Source organism: Phoxinus phoxinus (genome assembly GCF_949152265.1).
Source record: "Phoxinus phoxinus genome assembly, chromosome: 5".
NCBI classification, from domain to species: Eukaryota; Metazoa; Chordata; class Actinopteri; order Cypriniformes; family Leuciscidae; genus Phoxinus; species Phoxinus phoxinus.
Window position 1 is genome coordinate 24847944 of NC_136880.1, and position 25985 is coordinate 24873928.

Below are 25985 nucleotides of genomic sequence, written 5' to 3' on the forward strand. Positions count from 1 at the left end.
CCGCACTTTAATAGCATGAAGAGGTCATTTCAATGTGGATTCAAAGCTTTTTAACAACATCCTGAGTTTTTATAGCCTTCATGACATGGTTTCACAAAAAATATTCAAGGATGTTTATCTTATATTCAGAGAGGATTTTGAATCGTCTTTATTGAAATGTGAACAGTGAACATACTGAAAATAGATAATTTCCTTAAAGGAATACAACAACTTTATTTGCATACTTTCAAAAATACAAAAGGTTTCTTGATTCATTCGCAATCGCAACACAGTAACAAACTAAAAAAGACGGTACAAAACGTTTTCAAATAAATTACAATAAATAACTTGATATTCCAGTATGTCAATCATGTGAAAATACAGTACCATTCAATATGTCAGTGTATGCAGGGAAGCAGGAATCCGGTTTCAGAAGAAGCCAAACTATTATAAACCAGAGGAATGTAACCAAAGGTGTGTGAGAACATTTATTTGTATTTCATCGGCTAGATATTTTGCCTCCTTTACGTCTTGAGACTATAATGTTCAGTTATTAATAAGCCTCCTTTAAAAACATGCCAATGTTGCTTATGCACAGTGGCATTTACTAACTATCAAATCATTGAAAGGCGTGAGTTTCAGCTTTCCACGACTGTCATAGTGCATGAGAACCATTGGCTCATAGGCAGCTGGTACGCAGCAAGGCCCGGGTGTTGTTCCTTTGGACATAAGATGCAGACGAGACTTAACCTGAGTATGCATACTGGCAGGTTTATAATTATGCGGACAGGAACCATCACAGTAGTGCATAGTATAGCCTGAAGGAGCGATAACCCAGTCTGACCAGCCGATCTCTTTGAAGGAAACATTTAATGACTTTCGCCTGCAGTGACCTTCATCCTCAACACTTTCCTCTTTAGTAGAGACAGCTCTCCTGCTTCTCCTCACTGCTTGGTCAAGTTGTAAAATAAGCCGAGGCGTGGATTGTGTACTCACTTCTTGTTTTTTGAGAAGGCAAACTTCAACAACTAAAAGCTCAGCACTTGTGTCCTTTAGCCACTTCTCAACTGCAACTGTTAAATCCAACGTGACATCCCGAGAGCTCAAGTCCCTCGAGCGAAATACAGTCTCTTTATGAAAACCAGGAGGGTTATGCATTCGAACCACAATGTCTTTTGACAGCCATGGCTGGCCGGGTGAAATTTTGTACATGTGCGGCCTCTTAATTTGCAGCCTCGCATGTTTAAGGTTGACTCCGGTTTTGATGCGCGAGTTCTTGTGGAAAGCAGCTCTGAACCACTGGTGCCTTGAGTCCATGCTTGAATTCAGAGGCTGTACTGTGGAAAATAATACAGAAATCGGAAATTAGGAAATGTGTATACGCAAACATATACCAAATAAATCAATTATATATTTTAATCTTTAATCCACTTGAATACAGTGAATACATACATTCAATTTTAAAACAAAAGTACATATGTGTAAACATGTTTTGTGTGTGTATGTATATATTGATAGACACCACCACACACACACACACACACAACAAATATTGACTTTACTACATTCAGTTTGGGGGGGACGTTAAAAGTACGTTTACACGTGAGAAATTAGACAATGCAAACATACATATTCTTTTTTATCCATTCGAGTCCAATAAATATAAACACACTATCTTTAAACCATATATGTGTGTGTGTGTGTGTGTGTGCGTGTGTGTATTTTATTAAACAAATTTACTCATGCTCTCAAATTACACAATTAAACATTTTTATTTTACATAATTATAATAAAAACGTACCTGTCGTGGGAAAGAGCACCGTAGAGGCTCTTCTTGCAGGCTGAAGCTCCTGCCCTTCACTGGAATTCCCTTTAAGCAGCTGTCCAATTCTCCTATACTGACGGTACATCCTGACCAAGTCCTGGTGAGACGCTCTTCCACCAGGCCTGGGTGGTCCGTCCATCCCCAGGTACTCCAGAATAATGGTTTTCAGAGCCTCAAGCTGCAGGCCCATGAACATTTCCCCATGCTCCCGTTGAGCTGTAGACTCTCTCAGGCAAGAGCTAAAAATAACAGCCCCAACAGAAAGGAGAAAGCACTGTGCTACCGGGTTCTGCATGGCAAGTTCTTTTTGTTTGTGCTGTCTTTGTGTTGGTCAGTGCAATGAATGACATTCCAGGCATGTTTTCATTTATACAGGTACAGGCCACGCCTCACCAGAGAGGATTGCTCATCTACACCCACAATGAAACGTAAAGTAGTCATACCCTAGGCAATGACATCATGTCAGTAGGATTTTAGAATAATACTGTCACCCCAAAGTGAAATTCGCCTTGGACTTGGGACTTGCTGCAAACAATACTGGCTATTATGTATACATATAAAAATCTATAATGAGGCAAAATGAGACCAGAATAGTTAATTAATTAATTTCTGTGCTATGCTTCTCCATTATGTAATTCTACATTTGAACAGATCTGAATTATGTATACAGTATATTAAAAATGATCTTAAGTCCACACACAGTCAACATCAAGTTCATAATAACAAAGGATAATCTATAATTATGGGACCACCACGATGTGTGTGGTCTTGCCTAAACGTGCTTTTTTCTTCTTTATAAATAAACAACTTTTTTATATGATTATTTAAATTTAAAAAATCCTCTGTTTTCAAACAGGACACATTTCTGTTTACATGTGGGAACGATAGATGGCAGTACAACAAAACTCACATAGTGAAATAAAGCAAGACAGATCTAAACAAACCTAAAAAAATAAAATAATAATTTGAATAATTATATGGTTGAATAATTTGCATAAATGGCTAAGCTTCACGTGTTGTGTCACATGCTCAGATGACTCTCCTAAGGTAAAAGTGTGTGAAAGGTTCTTAGGTATGTTTCAAACAAACATTGTGGCATGTGTCAGAATGCCAAGAGCACCACATTGAGTAATGGAGCCGACAACTGTAAAACACGAAGGTTTCATACGCATTCAATACACACCCACAATGAACTCTTAAGAACACAGTATGTTACATACACCAGACAAATTGCATCTATCTATCTATCTATCTATCTATCTATCTATCTATCTATCTATCTATCTATCTATCTATCTATCTATCTATCTATCTATCTATCTATCTATCTATCTATCTATCTATCTATCTTAAACACCACTGTTGGTGTTAAATCTGTTGCCACTGCAACAGGTTAAAGGGCACGTTTGAGTGTTTAGGGCGTCCAGTTAATTAACAACTAAACTACAAAAATACACAGTAACAATGAATTCCATAATTCCATAAACTACATAAAAGACCTCTCCACATTTAAATCACAGATAAACAAGCCTTTCTGTAATCTGTGATAATACATGTCAGTGTGGCTACTGTGATGACATTTTACAGCAGAATTGCATCATAAGACACCCTCATATAGGGCAGTTGTTTGTTCACAGTAAGGGTTACTGGGGTTACAAACAAAATGTTTGTCTGTTCCCCTGTGGTCCATATATTACATGAGATATGATGTGGAGATAAAAGTGTTTCTATTGTCGAAGATGATTGACAATTCGCATACAGTTGGGATTGGCGGTATGGGTTTGATCTGGGCAAGAACTCCCTGCCTATCCATGCAGCCTAGCATGGATAAGAGCAGCAGAACAGGGGCAAACAGAACCAAACCAACATAAATGTATTGCTGATATTATTCATGTTCAATGTATAACATAACTTAAGAAAATGAGTTGATTCGAAGAGGAATATCAGAAGGGCAAGTCCTGACTGGACGAGAGGAGGAGCTGGGGATGGAGAAGGGTAATTAGCTCCTGAGCAACGAGATAAAGCTGCTGATAATACTGAATGGATTTTATAGGGATGCTGTGATAGCCAGGCATATTATTCCTATAGGTAGGCATGGATCTGCTGAGAGTCAGCTGATGCAAGCTTGACTGATGTGACCTGCCAGAACTAACATTACGCTTGACAAGTGTAAAAGCAAGAGTGTCACAAATCTCCAGGAAGATAAAAAAAAATAACATCACACAATTGTTGGTGTCAGACATAAGCTTCCTGACGATTAATATAGATAAATGACTCCCTCTAGTGGTTACTATGGAAAATAACAAAATCTCAAAACTTGTGGCATTGATTATTTTTTTTTAAGTAAAATATTAGACCATTACATATTTTTAGAGACGGGATGCCTTGCTTTAAAAGACAATATAATATAATAAAATATCTTACAAGTCAATACAAACTGAAAGACAATGTAAGTACGGTACATGTAACAAAAAAGCAATGAAGGTTAATAAAGAAATGATGGAAATTAAAAACCAACAACAACTGAATCACAGCATGAAGTCAGAGCTCCTCTATAAATTCTGTCACAACAAATACCTATTATCAACTAGAATCAACTGAAAACTAAAACTGACATAAATTTGTCATAAACAATTTCATGAATTGGGAAGGAAGCAGGGAAAAGTTCAGCCTCAAAAGCTGGATATAATATAATCATTGTCGTGCTCAAACGACTCTAACAAGCACAGACGATCCTGCCTTTGTTCCAGGAACACAGTGCATCAGGCGCACACAGTAATAGGAAAGGACAAAAAGCAGTGGACTGTAAAGGCCACACTCTCTTTGATTTACCACAGCAAGTAACTGCACAGAAAATAAATACATAAATTAATGTGCAAAAAAATGACTATAGGAAAACTATCATTGTTCATTTTAGATAAAGCACTCAAATGTGCACTCAAGCATTTGTATATTAAAAACAACCAAGAATTCACATTGTAAGATAATTTAAAGATTGTGTTCTGTGCATAAAAGGAGAGCAGACAGCGACAAAGAGTGACTCATGCAGTGTTGTGATGTTTTTCAATCAATGTTCCATTGTTACATCAAAGCATCGTGGTGCCACTTGGAGACAGACAATAATAATCAGTCGAGAGACAATATCCCACATGACTGACAGTGCCAGCTACCTGCCCAAATTATTCCAGCATGCTTCTGAAAATGGGAATGTTTCAATAGCAATAAATCAAAGGTCTTTTACATTTAGCGAAAGACAAAGAATAAATCACAACAAATACTTACATGATAGAGGGGGTCATGCATCAGTATCTTGGGTGCCCCCAATACTTATTTACATCTTTGGTGTAAAATAATCACATTTTAAGCAAAGCTTTATTTGCCAGCTTTCACTCAAAGCTAAACATTAACACCAGAAATTACATGGCAAATTTGATATGCAGCTGTAGCCAGCATATCAACTGTGAACATTAAGGGTACCAGATATAAACATTTATGTAAATTACCTCTATGGATCTTCAGAACTTCTAAGCTAAAGTTACCCTAAAAAAACAACAACCAATTAACAGCCATGCTAATTATTCCGAGATTCTTTTGACGCAACAGTAGCCTACTCAGTCAAATATATCTACATTTTGATTAAGATTTTTCTTTAAATTAACTACACCGTCTACAAAGCAGCCTAAATTAATATGAAAGACAGCACTTCGAGAAGCTACTCAGCACAACAACAAACTGATTCATGTCGCTACCGCTTTAATTGTACAGATTCGTCTTTTGATTGGTTCCTCGCAGACTCTCTCATCCTCTAGTCAGGTGACAGTGTGCTCGCTGTTTCAGGGATGGACTGGGTGACTAGAGATATCATGAGTAAAAAACATTTATCCCTACGGGATTGGTTAAATTAACCACAGGAAACCTACAAAACATATTCATAATGGATGAGCCAAATATACTGAGGCGGCGTGGTCTCCAGGTAAGAGTGCATGAGTGATAACTTACCTGTATAACGTTACGTTAGTAACGTTAGACTATTATTTTTATTTGAATATATGAGGACATAGGCTGTATTAACAACACAAATCCAGTGGTTTATCAGTATCAGTATGTTTTATTATATTTTTGTAAAGTGGACGGTGCATTAGTTGCAACCACTTATTTATTTCACACGTTTAGCATCCGTTTGTTTACATTGAACAGAATATCGTGTTTGAAATGGGTTGATTTGACGTGGCGAGTGTTGGAAATAAACGTTTTTTGGATTACATACTTGGTTATATGCTACATGAATATAATATATTTATAATCGCGACATTGAAAAAAACAGCTGTTGATTTTATGCACGTTTCGGTTTTTACAAAACCATGAAGTCGACACGTTTCATCAGCAGTTGCCATGGTGATTACATTTGTTATGCTTCGATCTGTTTATAACTGAAAGACCTGCCTTTGCGCCCTTGTGCACGACCCTCCCAATGAAATAATGTGCATAATAATCTGTTTAATAGATTTTTTTTTTTAAAGGTGTGGTGTTTTATATTTGCCTGAAAATGCTCTTTAGATTGGCTTTTGACACCTGATGGACAACTGATTAGCATAATGATTTTATAGATGTGTTGTATTTTATTTTTTTGTATTGGTTTGTATTTCACTCTTTTTCTTTTTCTTTTTTTTTGCCTGTACTTTTGTCTCTGTCCAGCGCTTTGATCAACTTTGGTTGTTGTAAAGCGCTTTATAAATAAAAATTGATTGATTGATTGAAAAACTGAACGACAGTAAAAATGAGATATATTTTGTTTCAAAGTCTGTAACCGTTTTTAAGCTAGTCGCCCAAAACGTCCATGTCCCCATGTATGAGAGCAATAAATTACATAATTTAGAAATCTTTAATTTACCCCTAAACCATACACAAAATGGTAAACATATGAAATATTTTATATATATTTCATTTGTTTACCATTTTGTGTACCACGGTTTAGGGGTAAATTAAAGATTTCTAAAAAATGTAATTTGTATATATATTGATTAATTGACATTATTATGAATGCAAAAACATTTGAAGCCAGACATGAAAGCCAGACAATACCTCATTATTGTTTTTTGTCCAGTTAATCCTTTATATTTCTAACTTCTTGACCTCAGGTTGATGGTGGTCATGTACTGTATGATTGTGATTTTTCTGTAGTTCATATTTAAATGGTTAATTTAAGTGACAGTTACAGCACTGCCTGCAGTAAATTTTAAGTGAAAGGCCTGTCTGATGTTCTGTCACATGTCAGGTCTAACCTGTTACTCAGAAGTAAACTTGAATTTCTGTCTCTCGCTGTTGCATCATTCACATGCATGCACGTAGATGTGCAAAACAGAACATAGTGACACCAAGGTTATAAGTTTTGACAGATGACGCAGCAAAGGAATTATGTTTTAGAGTTTTATTTTCGAAGAAGACACCTTTTGTAATATAAGTACTTCTTCTACGGGGCTGTTCAATGCTTGAATCTGATTTGTTTAAGAACGTACTAAAGTACGCAGGACTAAAATAGTTCCAGGCAGGTTTTGACCGCATTACAGTTCCATATCACTTCGCCAAATGATTTCCTTTATTTCAAAGTTCCTTACAGCCTACACCAGCAAAAGAACCAAAACCCACAACGACACTGATCAAGCAAATAAATATAGTAAACAATAGGATTTAAAAACAACAAATTATTTCCATGTTTTTGCAACATATTTATGGAAAAGCACATTCTTCTCCCACTCAAACACACACACATACAGTACGGACACACACTCGCACAGAAACCTGTTGTCAGCGCCGCTCTGATGTTTTTAATGGCGCTGTTCTTTGAGCAGATAAACGTACAGCTGTTGACAAACACTGTTGAGAGACACACAGATTCAGGTAATTCATACACGCTTGCTTAATCTCTGTCTCTTTCTCTCTAATAACTGCATTAGTCTGCTAGTGGCTCAAGCCTCCGTTACTATAGCTCTAAAATTACATTTTGTAATTAGCAACGGAGGCTTGGGATGAGATGAAAAATAATGCACACCCGAGGTATAACGGCAACTCTTATCCGCTTGGCCACATTACCATGTACATTCAAAGGCCTGGAGTCAATTATTCCTTACATAATATTTGTTGACTGTGGGACAGGATGAATTTTTATTATGAAGCCCAACTTGAATTCAGTGCACTTCTGAGCTTTACTTTGAGTAAAGCCATGAGTACTGTGACAGATATAAAGATATAGGCTACTGTTTATTTTTTTAGAAAGAGTAGCTTATTTCTTAGTTCATAAAAAGCGTACATCCTTGAGGAAAGGCACCAATCTATTGGAGAATAAACAAGACAACCTTTGTTATTGGTCATTTACAAGACACTCATTCAAAGCGACAAAGTACACTACATTGACAGTCCCCTTGGACACGACAGCCCAGTAAAACAATAAATGAGCTGACACAAACATCTCCCACTTCTGAGGGCTGACAAATTTATATCCAAAAACAGAAGAGTAGCCTATATAGCCTAGTTGTCCATAAGGCTGAGATTTGGATCTCAAAAATGTATTAGGCTAGTCATTCCACCATCACAAATGATAATGTTTTTGCATTATTTGTAATGGAGCTGAAGAAGAAAGCAAGGGACTGGTCTCCACATAAGCACTTGAGCTTTTTAAGATAAACTTTTGTACCATGGATAAACAGAATATAAGAGTTTTAGGTTTATAGACTCCAATCTTGCAACTAATGAAGTATTCATTTGGCCTCATACATCCTGATTATCGTCAGATGTCTATCCAAATATTCAGTGGCATTGAGCCTACTGACAGTGATTCTCCAGCCAAAAAGGGACAATGAGACATTGAGTAGCTTCAGTTTTCAGATTTTGCCTGGAACTTGGCTATTACCAAGAAATGTTGTGAGGTCATAGCATCATTTTATTACAATAATTATGATTGTATGATTGAACCTTGAAATTCATTAAATCAAGAGTCAGTGACAATACTAAAAACACTGACAGCATTCAACGAATCCAGAAATGCAAAAACATGCTAAAAAATGTGTCAATTTCTTTTTATTAGCTGTGTAACATTTATGTGGGCTGCCGTATTCAAGGCTGTTAAACTCTGTAAACGTGAATTCTTTCCCTCTATAAGACACATCTTGAATCTCCCTCAGTGCTGAGCTCTAAGTGGACTGGAGAATTTGTTTCTGGTTTAAAAGTTGCACTAAGAATTAAACGCAATTAAAGGGAATGTCACAAAGATCACAAAGGTTTAGTGTTTAAAATTCATTATATGACTATTGTTGTGTATGATCATATTTGATTCTTTTGAAATCCAAGACATTTCTTTCTCATGCTTTGTATTTTCGTTAAATCCAATATATTAAAACATACTTGTATGATGCTTTGCTAAAAAATAAAAAAGAGGGGTAGGCTACTAGGCCATTGGTGTCTGCAACAGTGTATTATGCATGTTGTACATGACCTAATAGGCTATAACACAATATTTATTTATTTCCAGAAGGAACTAAGCCTTCCACGCAGAGGAAATATGTGAGTATAGTCCTCTTACTCTAATATAAAATGTTGTCACTGTCATAGCTCTCAGTAACGTTTTTTGACATTTCTAGTAGCCTAGTATTAAAAAAATATATATATCCAAAAAGTCTGCATTGAAAATGAAAATGAAATAAATTTTTCAGCCCCATGGAGAGCAAATTAAATTAACTTTTTTGTTGTTGGTGTAACTAATGATATCATAATTCAAAAAATATATATATATATCAAACCTGTTACATGTCTAGTATCTTATTTTACAAAAAAAAGTGTAGTCAAAAAGGGCAGTGAGGTCAAATTATGTGGTTTTTAAGCATTATTATTAATGTGTCAGAAACAAATGGAAATGAGTTAATTATTTATCTGTCTGCAACATCTTAAGATGCACTCAATATTTTTTTGATTTCCTATGTATTAGATAGCATAGTTATTTACTAATAGGCCTAAATGTTTATTAACATTCATACAGAGTTAAAAGAAGAAATTAATTGGCATAAATTAATTTACAACCTCGTGGGTGAGTCACGCTCATATGAATATAACCCATGTCAGAGGAGGGAGTTTCTGAGTGTTTTTATTACTATATCCGCAACATTAGTAGCCTATTACACGGGCTTACCAGTATGGGACACTCTATGCATGTAAAGTGAAAGAAGGCGGGTTCAGTTGCCCGGCGCGGTGACGATCAAACCCCACCATGACCCCTTCTTTCAGTCAGACTCTATGACAACTTCCTCCACTCCGCACACCCGCATTTCTTTTATTGTTTCCTTAAACTTGCAGTCGCTACAGTTGTGTTGCTATGCCTTTAAACCAGCGAGCAGCATCCGTTTCGCAGTGACAGGGCTTGAGTATAACCAGACGATGGCATTTTCCAAACCCATGTGGCATTGTGTCACTTGTGAGAAAATAACGCGATGATGGCATCGTCGCTGCTGTTCCTAAGGCGCTTTCTGTGACTGTCTACTCCCCCGCATTGCATGCAATGGATTCTGTGTCGACATGAAGTTCGCCTGGGAATGATATTAGACCTCACTGCGTTTACTCGTCGCAATGCTGCGGTGCGGTGTACCATCGATGAGGATTTGATACTGTGGGCAGAACGAAGACGAATACACCAACATCATGTCTGATCGGAATTACTGGACGGTGTGTCCGAGTTATAAAAGTCAGTTCGTTTCAGGAGGCTTAGTCAAACGACCCAAAAGGTAACGACGATTTTAAGCATATTACTGTATATTTCCATTGCGATTATTTACTAATCGACAAGGTTGGTCCGCAAAACTTGGGTCTAACTTGAAAAAATTCCACTAGCGCTACTGCGAGCAATATGCTTGATAAAGTTGATCGAGAAATAACTACTATAATGTTATAAAATATGTCTTAACACTCTCGATATCGTTGTGGTCACAGCATACACGCTGTTTTTCCACCCAGTCCGTTTTTGTTTCCGATAGTAAACGTGGCCCATGTACGGCTGAGCGTCTGCTGCTCATTGTCCTGTTGGCGGTGGATGGTCATTTTCTGTTTTCTAGTCCTCACATGTTTACAGTTTAACCGTCTGTTGGGTCTGTGATGACTGTCTCATTGTTATGCCGGTTTGACGCCTTTGTCAACAAAGTATAGGCTAGTTAGTGTACGCAATAGTAAGCTATAATCTGTCGTCAAAAGTTATACGAGCATTGAGGTGAAGTAAGGTTTTTTTAAATGTTTATTTTTAGTTATTATTGTAAGTCTTATATAAAACGTTTTGTGAGGAAAAAGTGTAAGAAGCATGTTAAAATGTGTATCTGTTGAACTGCAACATTTTAGGTGCAATTTTTTGCCAATTAAAAAGTTTTACACATAAAAAAATAAACAGTGCTTTAAAAATGTCTCATTAAACTGATGTATGCTCGTATAAGATTAATACAATAATTTCAGTCTTGTAGATAAGTGTTTTATTATGTTTATATCTACATAGAAAGGGTCGCCCTCTCATGGGTGCTGCCATTTTGATGTCACATGACCAGCCTTGTTATTCATTTGAGTGGGTAACTAGAAATGCACAGATGTATCGGCCGCTGATATTTATTGGCCTATTTTTGATCAACTTAAAACCATCTGCATGTCAGCAATAGCACGAAAAAGGCAGATAGATGGTTTTGATTAATTAACTGCATGAAGGCACTGAGTTGAATGTCTGTTGCATAATTCAACGTTTTTCTATAGGTAAAATAATTAAATATTTGCCACAACAAAATGAAACCTATACAAAATATAGCAGGGCTCAACAATACGGCCCGGTGCCAGCGTGAATGACACTCGGGAAAATTGACGGAACGGTCACTAGCTATATTTCCATCACTGTTTTTATGCACATTTTGAAGTATTGCATCAGAAACGAGTGGAACAAAACAAAACAAAAATCCCTTTTTTTGAGGTGGTTTTTGACTTGTGAGAAAGCGTTCATGGCATGCGAATAATGGAAGATTGAAGCGCATTTGCCGAATAACCAAGTAACGGTACACAAAGGTGACGGTTCGGTACCCCGGTTTTGACGTCAAGGTTCGGTTCGGTACACAGGCGGGGGGAGAAAATTAAACATAAAATTGTTTTTTTCTTATTGACCATTAAAACAGTGATTGAGTGATTACACAATATATACGTTTCAGTAAGTTGTACTTTATCTTTCAACATTCAGATGTTCATTCATATTTATTAGGATGAGAGGATCGCGTTCACTCGAGCTGCTGCTTACACTGAGGTGCCTATATAGTAGGGCTGTAACGATTAATCGAAATCCAAAATAAAAGTTTGTGTTTACATAATATATATGTGTGTATTGTGTATAATTATTTTGTATATATAAATACACACACATGCATGTATATATTTGAGAAATATTTGCATTTATATACTGCATATATATTTTTATATGATTTATATTATATATAAATAGAACTATTTTATATATAAATAACACATTTTTATTAAATATATACATGCATGTGTGTGTATTTATATATACAAAATAATTATACACAATATACACACATTTATTATGTAAACACAAACTTTTATTTTGGATTTCGATTAATCGTTACAGCCCTACTATATAGTGATCTGTCACGCTACGTTAAAGAGCGTCAAACCGTCAAATCGTTACACCCCTAGCGAACATTAAACCCACGTGACTAATCGGCTGTTTCCACCGATGGTGTTTTATTTACTGTTGGTTACTAGGTTACCAATACAACCGTCATCCGCTCGAACAACTTAATAGAAATGCAATTAATTATTTCATAAGTATCTTTATGTTGTATTATGTAGTTGTCCTGTTAAATGTTAAATTGATCCTATCCCTGTTCAATGAGGATGATTTGATGATGCGGCAATAAACTAGCTAGTATACCTTAATGCATGCGTTTTTTAAACTAATTTTAAACATGATCAAAACAGCAATCCATTTTAATGACGGAAATCGGGAAACCGGAATCCAAAAAATTATATGGGTGCATCCCTAGTAACAACTTGTAAAAGCTGCTGTGCCACAAAATGTCTCCATTCAACAAACAGTTATTAAACATTATATTGTTTATATAATAATTATATATTATAGTGGAAAGGTTTTAGTTAACCCAAGTTGTGTTCCAGACAGTACCAAGGACATTAATAGAGCATCCCTATAGATGGCTTTAATAGGGGTTGTGAAAACAGAGTATTTTTGCCTTTAACAAGAACAAGAGTTTTCTTTCCACAGTAACCGGAACAAGAGGAAGAGTCTGGCTCCCTCACCTACTCTATCAAGACCGCTCTCACCCCTTCCTTTTCCAACTGGTAGCTATAATTACTTTGTTTTGCTTCTCTCCCAATTAAGATAATGATAGATGTGTGATTTACACTGTGCCTGATTATAAACACCAGGTAGTGTAACATGCTTGGACATCTAGCCCACTGTTTGAATATGCCAATGGCCAATGCCAGTAACACTCTATCAACAAAGCCTTTTAGAGGAGCGCCACTCAGTACACAACCACTTTGGCATCCAATGACAGTGTAAACCAACCATACTGTGCGTGTTGCTCATGGAATGTGCATTTTCTACAGGCAGCAGTCCGCTGGACAGTCCCAGAAATGTCTCCAGCAGTCCTTCGGTCAATTTCCCGTTCATACGGAGGTAAGAGCTGAGCAGAATGAGACTGCACACTACAAACATGTCCAAATTTATACACCTTAGTCATTTATGTTATATGTTGTCTGCCCTTTCATAATGGCAGTATATAAAAGCAAGACATAAGTGTGGAAAAATGTTTAGCTGGCAAACAATAAGATTGAGCGTTCACTGCAGCTGCCCTTAAGGCTGTATCGGGGATGGGAAGCTTGGCATTTGTCACAGCAATTATAGTGAAGTCAGCGTGTAGCCTCATTACTTTACACTGCCGTGATTATGCACTGAGGCTCCATCCACTTTTATTAATGCTTGCTTAAAATGATGTGACCCTACCAGCCTCCTTGTACAGCTCAATGAAGAGTGAATGAGTTGTATGCTTTTAAGGCACATTAAGGACACAAAAAAACAACAACATCTATTTGTAGATAAATTATATGACTGGGTAGAGGATGTTCAAGATCTTAAAATAAGTGAAATGTGCTCTTTTTTATCCTAGTATTACTGTCAAAGACACAAGCTTTATCATATAATAGCATTTTAAATGTTTCAGACAAACATGTAAATCTGTCTGGTATATACACTACTGTTTAAAAGTGTAGGGTCAGTAAGATTATTTTAAAATAAGATAAATTTTTTCAGCAAGGATGAATTAATGTGATCAAAAGTAACCGTAAAGACATTTATAATGTTTTCTATTCATCAAAGAAAGAATCCTGAAAAAATGTTCAATGGTTTCTGAAGGATCATGTGACACTGAAGACTGGAGTAATGATGCTGAAAATTCAGCGTTGCCGTCACAGGAATTAAATTACATTTTAAAATATTTTCAAATAGAAACCTTTTTTTTTTTTAATGGTAAATAATAATATTTCACAATAGTACTGTTTTTACTGCCTTGTTGAGCATAAGAGACTTCTTTCAAAAACATTAAAACAATGTGACGCCAAAAACAAAATGGTAATATATATGTATAAAGGAGTACACTGTCATTTGTTGATGGTTTAGGTCAGGATACTCTTTCGTTGTGCACCCATTAAAATAACCAGCACTTTGATCCATACCAAATATCTGAATGGAGACTCCTTACCTGCAGATAAAATTGTCTTCCTGTATCTCTGCCCTATTTCAGACCGGACACACGAAGGTGGTCTGTGGCGTCTGTCTCGTCTGGATATGGAACCAATCCACACAGTTCTGCTGTTTCAGTGAGTGGGCCCCTCTCAGTTATTCTGAAAAAAACCCTCTTTGTTTTCCTTTCCTTTAGCCGTCAATCCATTTCATCTGCAGTGTTTTTCTGTATATATTATAACTGCACAGAGCAGATGTGTTTAACCTATGATATATTAATACAATTTATATATATTATTGTTATCTATACACTATTTGTTTTTGCTTTTGGAGTGCAATTTATTGGCAGTACAAGTGCAGCCAGTTGGAAAAGAGACTTAACAAGTACACAGCATGCTAGATTTTCTCATTAATATTGATGAACTTTACAGTGTTAAAGTATTCATGGTCCCCACAGCCACCTTAAAATATCAGGGAATGGAAAAATTGTGATTTCCACGCTTTAAAAAAAAAAACACGGAAAAGGCTGGGGAATTTCTACAATGAATATACTTTTTTCTTATGCTCTAAAAGGTTTTTTGGCTAGATCAGGTGTTCTTAAACTTTTGGGGGCAGAACATTTTCCAGGGACTTCATTCGTGTCCCATATCCATGTAAAACAGCATCCTTCACATGCACAAAAATGTGTTTGGAATTCCGGCACAGCAAACAAATATATACAACAGACAATTTAAATTGAGCCAAATCATTTTTGATGATGAATAGACCATAGTTTCCATTGCCGATTTGCGCAAAACTTTTGCGATATTTTCAAAAATTTCAATAAAAAAAATATTGCGAAATGATGACGTTTCCATTAATTGTTGTTATGGGACTAAAACGTAATTTTTTCCTCTCGCGATAAGTCATTCCAAAAATTATGGTAACAGATGTTGGTAGGTTTATGTATATCCGAGCCAACGCACTAGCCATTATTTTTAATGGAAGGAGATGTAGGCGTGTTATCCAAGCATTAATGGCAAGGAAAGCCCTTGTACTTATGAGCGGCGCATATGAGGTGTCCAAACATACCGCGTCATCTTAAAAAAAATATAGACCTTTTACATACGTCAGGTGACCTGTAAATGCGAATTGCAGTTTCCATTCCTGTTTTGCTAAATATTTTTGCAAAACTGAACCCCACTTTGAGAACCCCTGTGCTAGATAGATAATTGTTGAAATCATAGTAGTAATCGGTATCTTTTATATCCTTTGTCATTTTGGGTAATTCCAGTATACAGTTCATTCAATTAATTTGTATATTTATTTTCAAGGAAATCATTTGAAAAATAGCCTCTTTCTCTGATTTGAATTTTTACATGGCCATTCATGGCTCATGCGATGAGGTCAGCCTTGTTCAACAATGTCCTATTGAGCCAGTGTCAGTGAAGACTTTATTCAGAGGGAAGCTGTGAAGCTTCTCTGGTTTCCTCCTTCGAGCACTGGTCCTGTCATGTGCTCCTCTGCTCATTCTCCTTTCTTGAGACTTCAGTTTACACTTAGTCTTGAATTACCGTCTGTACCACAAACTACTGCAAACCAGAGTGGAAAGTGTCCCGTCCTATAGTTGTCTTGCATAATTGCACAGACTAATAAGCAGCTTTAGATTGTCAGATGCTCGCTACTTGTGTTCCATGCAATCTGAGCATATGTGCCACACCTTGCTATGCAGACTGTTGTATATTCATTGCTCAACAACTGATACATTTTACACATCCAGGGCTCGACATTAACGCCCGTCTGGGACAAGTAGAAACTCAGTTAACAACATTGATAAAAAGTAAAAATGTGGAGTTTTTATATTTTTAACATGTGATACAGTTAACCAACCTCACACGACGAGTGCTGGTTTCCTGAATACTATCACGATTGAAAATGTGACATTGATGTCATACAACAGTTCAATAAACAGTTAAAATGAAGTCACTTACATTTTAGATGCAATATTGACTGTTTTTGTTCTGTTTCAGCAGTGAAAATAGAACTAGACAAAGATCACAGCAGAACCATAGCGCATCTCACAGCAACACTCAAGTGTGTTTTCTTTACCGATTGATTCAGCATTTTGAACGAATCGGTTGAGTCAAAGATTCAATGACCCATTTATAAACATATTTGGCCCTGTCACAAATGGCACACTTCATATGCACTTTCGATCTTGTGGAATTACAATGACTGCCGCGTGCACGTATCCGTTGAGTCTGTGAGACCGTAGGGTGGCCCATTTGCCATTTTAGGTCTCAGAAGGGTGCTCGCGAGTGCCCTCTATGCGGACGATTTGCGCCCTCGATGTGCACTTTAGCCGAGCCCGCACTGATGCGAGCTCCGCAGCAGACTTCTTCCCGACAGTCGAAGCGGCGTTACGTCACGAAAGTGCAGACTCAGAGGAAGACCTCAAGTGCTTAGGGTGCCATTTGGGACAGGGCCAGTCGTTTGAATGAATGACTCAATGACTCGCTCATTAAGACGATCCGCCACCTACTGGCGGTTTAGTGTTCTGTTTAAAAGTATTATTCTTTCCAACGTTTCTTATTTGTATATTTAAAACAATCTCATTACATTATTTAATGCAGTTGTAATTTTTCAGTGTAAATGATTTAATTTGATCAGTCCTACCTAGGGTAACAGCCCTATAGTGTCTTATTATTCTAAATAATTGAATTTATTGATAAAATTTAGGAATTTAAAATGAAGCATACATTTAATAATGATTACGGGGGTGCCCTTTAAAGGTGCAGATATTACAATATGCAGATTTAAATGTATCAAAGCTGATTGAACACAGATGAGTATATGACTACAGAATAAATTATATTTACCACACACACACACACACACACACACAAGAATTCTGGACAAGCAACTTTTTTTTACTCGGACAAGTAAATGACAGATGAAAAAGTGAAATCAGGAAAAGGCTTAATGTCGAGCCCTGGCCTCCATAATGTTAGGCTGACACAACAGGCACATGTAAATGTGATTTTGTTGTCTGAATCTTGTTGAGTTTCTTTTTGTCTCTCTCTTTCTTCTGCACTAGTCTTCCTCCTCCTCTCAGGAGCTCCTGCATCAGCTGCCCTCTCAGCCCACCCCAGATGACCTCCATCGCCTCTTCAAGCATTTCAGGAGTTCAGAGAGTGTGACAGATGAGGATGGACAGCCCTCTCCCTTCCGTGCTCGCTCACGAAGTCTGAGGTCTCTGCTTGTTTTAGATTTAGATTTTAGATTTAAATTCAATATATAAATGAAATGCAACATTTTCATAGAGAAAAAGCTATGCCGTTAGCTGGTGACATATGTTTGCTTGCATAGAAAAGGTGAAATCCCATTTGTAGCTTCTGAAACTAAATGAATAAGAATAAAGTATTAGTTTGGCTTGTATGTGCCAGGGCAGGGAAAAAGTTTGCAAACACCACATTTTAATTAGCTAATCCTTAAAAATCTGCTTAGTGCAACAATACAGATTTGATTTGTTATACAATTTTAATGATTTATTACTCTGGCAACATTGTCCTAAACTGTAAGAAATAAAATAAAAATATATGACCCAACTAAAATTACACTACTTAGTTACTGGTACTTTAGTAAATTTTTATCTTTCATTTACTCACCTTCATGTACTTCCAAACCTATAGAATTTATTTTGTTTTGAGGTACACAATTTTAAAGGAAATTTTGGAAGACATTTTTCATGTGATTTTAATGAAGCTTTCAAGTTTCAAAAAAGGAGGCAAAAGCACCATAAAAGTGTTAGAAATTTTGTCTTTTGCTCACACAAAGTTATCATAAGGTCCCTGGAGACTTCAAATATACTAAGCCACAATATACTGCAGCGTTATTTTAGTGTTATGTTTTTATACTATTATAGTATTTATACATTTTTTTGAATAAGCTTTAATTTTTATATTTTCTGTTTTCATTTCAATTTGGTTTTATCCGTTTTTTTCCCATTATATTTAGTGTTTTTACATTTCAGTAGTTTTTTTAGTGAGCTTAATATTTCCAATTACTGAAAATTATTTTTCATGGTTTTAGTTTTAGTTATCAATAACAACACTAGTATGCAAGTCATACAAGGATCATTTATGATTACGGTATTTTATGATGCTTTTGTATACTTTTTTTAAGCTGAAAAACCGCATTCAGTGTAATTTCACAGACAAAAAGCTTGTTTCATTTAAGAAAGTCATACAGAGTTTGGAAAGAAAATGAGGATGAGCAAATAATAACAGAATTTTCATTGAAGTAAACTATTGCTTTAATGTTATTTGTTTGTGCAAAATTGTTTTGTAGTCCTGGGCGGACATGTGGCTCCTTTGATAACGAGATTGTGATGATGAATCACGTCTACAAAGAACGGTTTCCAAAGGTAATTGAGCTCTGACATTTAAATTGAGTTTTTCATCATAGACGTGGACGCCACGTCATGTCATCACATGTTGTTTACTTTGTTTAAATTGTGGCTGTGGGAAAATTGACAGCCTGGTTTGTCTAAACAAAACAAATGATAATTGTCACCTACAATTTTATCACTCTTCCAGGCCACGGCTCAGATGGAGGGGCGTTTGCTGGCAGTGATTGCAGACTATTCCCCAGACAGCGCTCCCCCTCTTGCTGATGGAGTGCTGGGCTTCATTCAACACCAGCTGGTCGAGCTCGTCCGAGACTGTCTGGAGAAGTCCAGAGAGGGGCTTATCACGTCCGGCTACTTTGTGGAACTTCAGGAAAAATTAGACAATTTTCTACATGAGGTAGAAAACATGCCACATTTATTGTTGTTGATATTTTGCATCTGAAAAAAAAAAAGTCATTTGCATAGATCCATATTTTACAATGTCACAAAAAAGACCAGAATTTCAGTACTCCATATACAATACTAGTAAAATGTAAAAAAAAATGGAATACTTAACGCTAAGTGTTAATGTAAATAATTATATGAATAGTAATTATATTAAAACAATACAGTACGCTACCGGTCATATTTTTTTCAATTGGTAAGATTAGTGTTTTTGAAAATTAATATATTTATTCCGCAAGGACACATTACATTGATTTGATTAAAACTTACAGTAAATACATTTATAATGTTACAGAAGATTTATATTTCAAGTAAATGCTGTTCTATTGAAATTTATATTTCTCAAAGATTCTGGTGAAAAAAAATCACAAAACAAAAATATTAATCATCGCAACTATTTCAGCACTGATAATAAGAAATATTTCTTGAGCAGCAAACCAGCAATGGTTTCTGAAGGATCTTGTGATGCTGAATGTTCAAAAAACCTGCTAAAATTATTGATAGTACTGAAGTGTATTACATTCACAGTGATTCGATGGTGGTAAAGTTGGGCAGCATCAAAGCATTTTTTAAGGTTACCGGTAATTGTGTTCTACAGCTACTGAAGATGTCAATCCAAAAGCAATGCAAGTGTTTTTTTCTTTAGTCAGTGTTGTTTGATCAATATTAGCTACATAATATATGTATGTGTATTAGGCTGCTTTTAAACTGCAGGGCCTAATGCATAGATTGAGACTATTCAAATATATCTTTTTTATTTATTTACCCTGCCTGTTTACAGTGCACTTAGGCCAAACTGACTGCTTATGTTAAGACCGTACCAAGACAGGCCTTTTGACCATAGACATGCTTTTTTAACCCTTCACAGAGTGCGCATATATCATGCATGTGTTCAAAAGCAGCTTCCTTTTTCATTACTCCATATGACTTGTTTCTAGTATCGACACATTTGACATCCTTAGTTTGCATTTGTTCATACTGAGAGGTTTAATCCTCTCTTTTCAACCATCAGCTGAATCAGTTAAACTGCTGCTGCCCATCTCCTTTATAAGAGCGGTATTATTACTACCATAAATGATTACTGACTGAGAGCGTCATGGCTTTAGACATAAGACCCCTGAAGTCCTGAGTTATTCTTTTAATAAGCACTGTTCCTGTCATGTTCCTTCTGAAAATGACATTTAGTGAACTGCTGTACTGAAGCACTGTGGTCTTTTCCTTTGTGGAGGTGAAACTGTGTTGCATCTACACAGCCACATGTTTGCGTGTGTTTGTTTTAAAATAAACTGGCTTCTTTCATTCCTCATACCAAGCTGCTGTTGTCATGTGCAGTTTTTCTGGAAAGACATGAAGAGAGCAGCAGTATTGCAATGCACAGTAGTCCTCTGCAGTGTCTGTGTGCTCAAGCAGTGATGTCGACACTGTGGAGGGAAGGATGGTTAATTAGGGCAAGTGAGAGACTTTTGTCTCCCCGAGGAGCTTTTGCTTCATGCTTCTGAAGTCACGAAAAGCAAATGAAGGAAAGAGGCTGATCAAATTAAGCAAGGGGAAACAGGTCGTGGTGCAATTTCCAAGTTGCTTGCTTATGGTTGATTTTGGTTTAAATATTTGAAATGAATGAAACGTTCTATGGAAACATTCTATTGAGGGTAGTAACATGACATGAGGGTAAATTAATAATGACAAAAATATATATTTTTGGGTGAACTAACCCTTTAAATTACTAAATGGCATTAGGAGCTTAAGGGTTTTTTATGGTCTTTTTCCATTTATTACTTCTCTGTCCTCAGTAAATCAGGTGGCTTATTTCTGTAACTTTTACCATGTTAAGAATTTGCTTTATGTTAACGTCTACCAAATGTCATGCAAAAAATGTTGGTTGTTTTGTTTTGCGATCGTGGAGTTAATTTGCATTGGCCCTGTATGTGTTTTTTTTTTTTTACCCATAGGCATATGATCGCTCTGAGAGTGAGGAAGTGACTGTTATTGCCAAACTCGTGAAGAAGATTCTCATAATTATTTCCAGGCCAGCAAGACTTCTGGAATGTCTGGTAAAACTATGATTAACACTGTGATTTTTGTTTTGTTTTTGGGACTGATAGACCCCAAATGAAACCAATTTTAGTTAATGGTTCTGAACTGCCTACTACAGTGACTCACTTTCTTTTTCTCTTTTTTTTTCTCTCTTTTTTTTTTTAAGCATTTATGTAAAAAATTCCCAATTCTATTAAAAAAAAATGGTCATTTTGCAATTAACCTCTTTATGTTTTTTCTTTAATAATAATAAAAATCACTCACATCATTGGGGTCTCTAGGAGCATAATCTCAGCAGAATGTGAAGGTTTAAATTGACTTTTTTTCCCATCAGAGTTCCAGATTATGTTGAAAACCGCCTGTGCCCTAGTAATCTACCGTTTCTAATGAATTACTGTGTGAAGACTGGGACTCATTCTGATGCCATTTATATAATGCTTGCTTACCATTTTTCTATTAACCAACAGGAGTTTGATCCTGAGGAGTTTTATCAACGTCTTGAAGTTGCCGAAGGCCATGCAAAAATTGACCAGGGGATCAAGACTGACATCCCCCGATACATCATCAGCCAACTGGGTCTCACTCGAGACCCCCTGGAGGGTATAATTATGATTTATTTAGCACTCCACCCTTAAATTATATGTTTTTGTCTATGTTGTAAAAGGTAATTAAATATTAGCTTTAGGCAAACAAGTGATTTGATTTATTTGTTTGTTCTTCTTGTCTTTGGGTTCAGAAATGGTGCAGCTTGAGCATAATAACTCAGGCGGCTCAAGCAGAGAACTGGATGACACTGCAGAGGTAAGAAAATAAACCAATAGGCTTGACATAAAATCTTAAAGTGGCTCACTGTTTCTCTACACTGCTGGAGGTCTCATACCTTCCTTTCCAAGAGGTCCAGTCTCTAAACTTCATTCCTAACCATGATCCAAGCAATCATAACTATAAGTAAAACCTATGTACAGTTGTGAAATGAAATAACTACGGTAATGTACATTGCATAAATATTGGTGCAAATTCATGTAGTCATGGCTATTTTTGGATAAACCTTTAATTTAAATGAGTGCTTCAGGCCATTTGATTTTCTGTTGCGCTTTTCTTTCTTTTTTTGCTAACATGTCATCAAATTAATAAGTCTGGTATCAAAACAACTTCTTAATGCAATACTTGATTTATAAAAAGTCTCACAACAGCATTACATTATAATTGAGATTGGATGAGTCAAATTTAAAGTGGTAAATTATGATATGTGCTACCATTCAATTATATTTTATTTATGCTTACCAAGACTGGATTTATTTGATCAAAAATACAGTGAAACAGTAATATTGTGAAATATTATTTCTATTCAAAATAACAATTTTCTATGTTGATATTTAAAAGCTTAATTTTCAGCATCATTATTCCAGTCTTCAGTGTCACATGATCCTTCAGAAATCATTCTAATATGCTGATTTAATGCTCAAGAAACATTTCTTATCATTAATGTTGAAAACATTTGTGCTGCTTAATTTGTAAAACTTTGGAACTGTAGTGTACACTACATTTATATATTTCTTCAAATTTCAGTGTTAAGAGCAAGGCGGCTTAACTGTTACTTATGGGGGGAAAACCCAGCAGTTTAAGATACTGTCAACTTTAAGAAAAAGAGAAATAATTAGTGGATCTAGACCATCGCCTGCTAACTTGTGACTTATGACTTTCAATCAAATAGATGTTGTATTGTTCTGTTCTTCAGAGGTTTCTGTGTTTTGTGCCCCAGAATCGTCCTGGAATCACGACACCTCGAAGAAAACCTCTGGAAAGAGATTTTGAGACCATAAAGCTCATCAGCAATGGGGCTTATGGGTGAGCTCACATTTATTGCTATTTTCTTTAAATACGGAATTGTCTGTTTTATAGTTACAAGAATTTAGGCCACCAGTTGATTAAAGGCTGGAATACACTACACAACCTAGATTGGGTTGCCTAGATTTTCACCCAAATTTGCAGTCTGGACGAGTGAAAACTAGTTTGCACAAGTCTGCAGATTTCGGGCAGTCGGAGTTGGCAGATTTTGCAGATAATCGTGTAGCTTATGATGGGCACATACACTCTCTGAAGATTTTCTTTTTTTTTAGCTTCAGACAGTGAGTCCATCCAGTTGGAGGAGATCAGACCTTGATATTTTGGAGCTGATTTTAGATCACTTTTTTTTTTTTTTGACACACTCATGGTCTCCTAGCAAACTTTAACGTTAAATGCCCTCGTTTTATGTGCGTAGCCTGCATATGATGGTATTTTGTTCAGCTGAGAACTCGTGAAGAGCTTATAAAATGTGTAAAAGACTCAAAACTGTGGCAGGAATCCCTCCGTCACACAAACGATCTGCTGTGAGGAGACGCAGTTCTGATGCCTGTACTGAACTGTGATAGCAACACAGTTCGGTATCTTCGGTATCAGATTCTCATCTTCCTGTTTTTGGTTTGTTTACATGTATTTGGCCTGTGTTGCATTCATATATAATTCGAACCGCACCAGATTTCAATTGGAAGTGAACCTAGACCCATCTTTTCATGCTGTCTCGGTCCTCATGTTTGTGTGCACCAGGGTCAGATGGCAGCGTTCACACTTATTTAAACGAACCTCACTAACAGAGCAATCACACCAGGGTTTGTTTAATCGAACTAAACACACTAAATGTTGTGTAGTGTGTTCCAGCCTTAAGAATATCAATATGCTTTGATCCTGATTTGAGCATTGACTCGCAGGGCTGTGTACCTGGTAAGGCACCGTGGGACACGGCAGAGGTTTGCCATGAAGAAGATCAACCGGCAGAACTTGATCCTGAGGAACCAGATCCAGCAGGTGTTTGTGGAGCGGGACATTCTGACGTTTGCAGAGAATCCGTTTGTGGTCAGCATGTTCTGCTCCTTTGAGACAAGACGGCACCTCTGCATGGTCATGGAGTATGTGGAGGGTGAGTCAGAAGAGTGATTCATTGTTTTGTTTTTTGGTCTAATCTTATGACACACATATGCATTATTTCTTATGTGCACTATATGAGTCTGCAGCTGTAATGTTTTGATATGAAATTCTCTTTGCAGGTGGAGACTGTGCAAATTTGCTGAAGAATATGGGTCCCTTGCCGGTGGACATGACCAGAATGTACTTTGCAGAGACAGTTCTGGCACTAGAGTACCTTCATAATTATGGCGTTGTGCACAGGGATCTCAAACCTGACAAGTAAGAGCTGCTCTGAATCTGAGGCAATCCTGCAGTAACGCATGATTCCACATCCTGAGAACATTGCATTCACAGTGTTTGTTTCCTGTCTTCAGCCTACTCATTACATCAATGGGGCACATTAAACTGACTGACTTTGGTTTGTCTAAAATCGGTTTAATGAACATGACCACAAACATGTATGAGGAGCACATGGAGAAAGACACAAGAGAGTTCATTGATAAACAGGTCAGTCTACCCATACATGCCGTTTTTAAGTTTTACTAGTTTTAAGTGTTCACAATAAAAGACTAGTTTTCTCTTCATTTGTTATTTTTTTTTTCTTCTTTCATAAAACAAAATTTCCATTCAGCAAAATGTCCAAGCAACTATTTTATTTTACTTTTATTGACTGCCAAGTCGATAAAGGGGATAAACCGCTTCAAGAAAGGGGGAAATTACTTTAAAAAGGGAATAATGGCATTTTCAATTATACATTTGATTTCATTTAATTTTACTGCCAAGTTCCAGAAAGGATAAAATAAGATTTGAGTAAAGGAGAATGGAAGATTTTGAAGATTAGTTACTTATTTTATTTTTCATTTTATTACTGCCATGTTCCAGAAAGGACAAAACATCAGTATACATTTCTTTGTTTAAAATTTCATATGATAGCTTTGTGTTGGAAACAGAATTTGTGTGAAATTTAAGTCACAGTGTGTGTGAAATTTAAGTCATTATTCACTAATCCTGTAATCTTTCCTATTGCTGTATCTCTCAAATTTAATTTGTGGCTGAGTATATTCAAATGTGCAATGTTCTGATCGCTCACAAGATGCAACATAACCTCATGTCAAGTTTAAATATAAAATGAGATTTTTCAAGGTGTGGTGAACAAGACGACAATTTTGAGTGAATAATAAACCTAAATTAGTGATGTTTTTCCACACCAACTATTCAACGGCTTCAGAAGACTTGACATGTTTGACTTTTATGGTATTTTTTACTGGTATGGTACCAGTGAAAATTACCATTCCCTTTTGATACATGATAGAGGATTGCTTAGACATTCTCCTTTTCCAATCTTATTTTGTGTTACATTGCAGATAGAAATGATGACAATACTTTCCTCTGTTGTTTTCTAGGTCTGTGGCACTCCAGAGTACATTGCACCAGAGGTGATCCTGAGGCAAGGTTATGGGAAACCTGTGGATTGGTGGGCCATGGGCATTATTCTGTATGAGTTCCTGGTGGGTTGTGTGCCATTCTTTGGAGACACACCAGAAGAGCTCTTTGGCCAGGTGGTCAGTGGTAAGGATCAATCCCTA

The 25985-nt window shown here is 36.4% G+C and overlaps 2 protein-coding genes across 12 annotated transcripts in view; one reads left to right on the forward strand and one right to left on the reverse strand.

Moving 5' to 3' along the window:
• On the reverse strand, window positions 1-5554 carry gdf15 (Growth differentiation factor-15). 8 transcript variants are annotated; one of them, XM_079612521.1, is made up of 4 exons: window positions 5308-5554; window positions 5087-5141; window positions 1781-2043; window positions 1-1316 (listed from the first exon to the last, which is right to left on the reverse strand). In XM_079612521.1, the coding sequence occupies exons 2-4, from the start codon at window positions 5101-5103 to the stop codon at window positions 568-570; spliced, it is 1029 nt and encodes a 342-aa protein (XP_079468647.1). In that variant the 5' UTR covers window positions 5104-5141; window positions 5308-5554; the 3' UTR covers window positions 1-567. The 8 variants fall into 8 exon arrangements, with proteins under 8 accessions (XP_079468647.1, XP_079468648.1, XP_079468646.1 ...); XM_079612522.1 differs by having other exon boundaries at window positions 5087-5200; XM_079612524.1 differs by having other exon boundaries at window positions 7-1316; window positions 1781-2214.
• Window positions 5555-5639: 85 nt separating this feature from the next.
• mast3a (microtubule associated serine/threonine kinase 3a) overlaps window positions 5640-25985 on the forward strand; it is a 29894-nt gene continuing 9548 nt past the window's right edge. For 2 of the 4 annotated variants that reach the window (XM_079614013.1, XM_079614014.1), the window contains exons 1-16: window positions 5640-5777; window positions 9330-9361; window positions 13107-13183; window positions 13454-13523; window positions 14647-14722; window positions 17662-17816; window positions 18915-18990; window positions 19163-19372; window positions 21369-21470; window positions 21921-22053; window positions 22190-22254; window positions 23216-23301; window positions 24204-24412; window positions 24540-24678; window positions 24774-24906; window positions 25803-25968. In XM_079614013.1, coding sequence (XP_079470139.1) covers window positions 5739-5777; window positions 9330-9361; window positions 13107-13183; window positions 13454-13523; window positions 14647-14722; window positions 17662-17816; window positions 18915-18990; window positions 19163-19372; window positions 21369-21470; window positions 21921-22053; window positions 22190-22254; window positions 23216-23301; window positions 24204-24412; window positions 24540-24678; window positions 24774-24906; window positions 25803-25968 — 1768 coding nt within the window. In that variant the 5' untranslated portion in view covers window positions 5640-5738. Of the gene's footprint in view, window positions 5778-9329; window positions 9362-9999; window positions 10573-13106; window positions 13184-13453; window positions 13524-14646; window positions 14723-17661; window positions 17817-18914; window positions 18991-19162; window positions 19373-21368; window positions 21471-21920; window positions 22054-22189; window positions 22255-23215; window positions 23302-24203; window positions 24413-24539; window positions 24679-24773; window positions 24907-25802; window positions 25969-25985 lie in introns of those variants that run through there. The other 2 variants (XM_079614011.1, XM_079614012.1) reach the window with 1 other exon arrangement.

Excerpts from the sequence above, each read along its gene's own strand:
- gdf15 (XM_079612523.1), bottom strand. The coding sequence starts at position 2,099 with ATGCAGAACCCGGTAGCACAGTGCTTTCTCCTTTCTGTTGGGGCTGTT. Across the intron at positions 1,317-1,780 it reads GGTGCTCTTTCCCACGACAG|TACAGCCTCTGAATTCAAGC; the intron begins GTACGTTTTTAT and ends TATTTTCCACAG.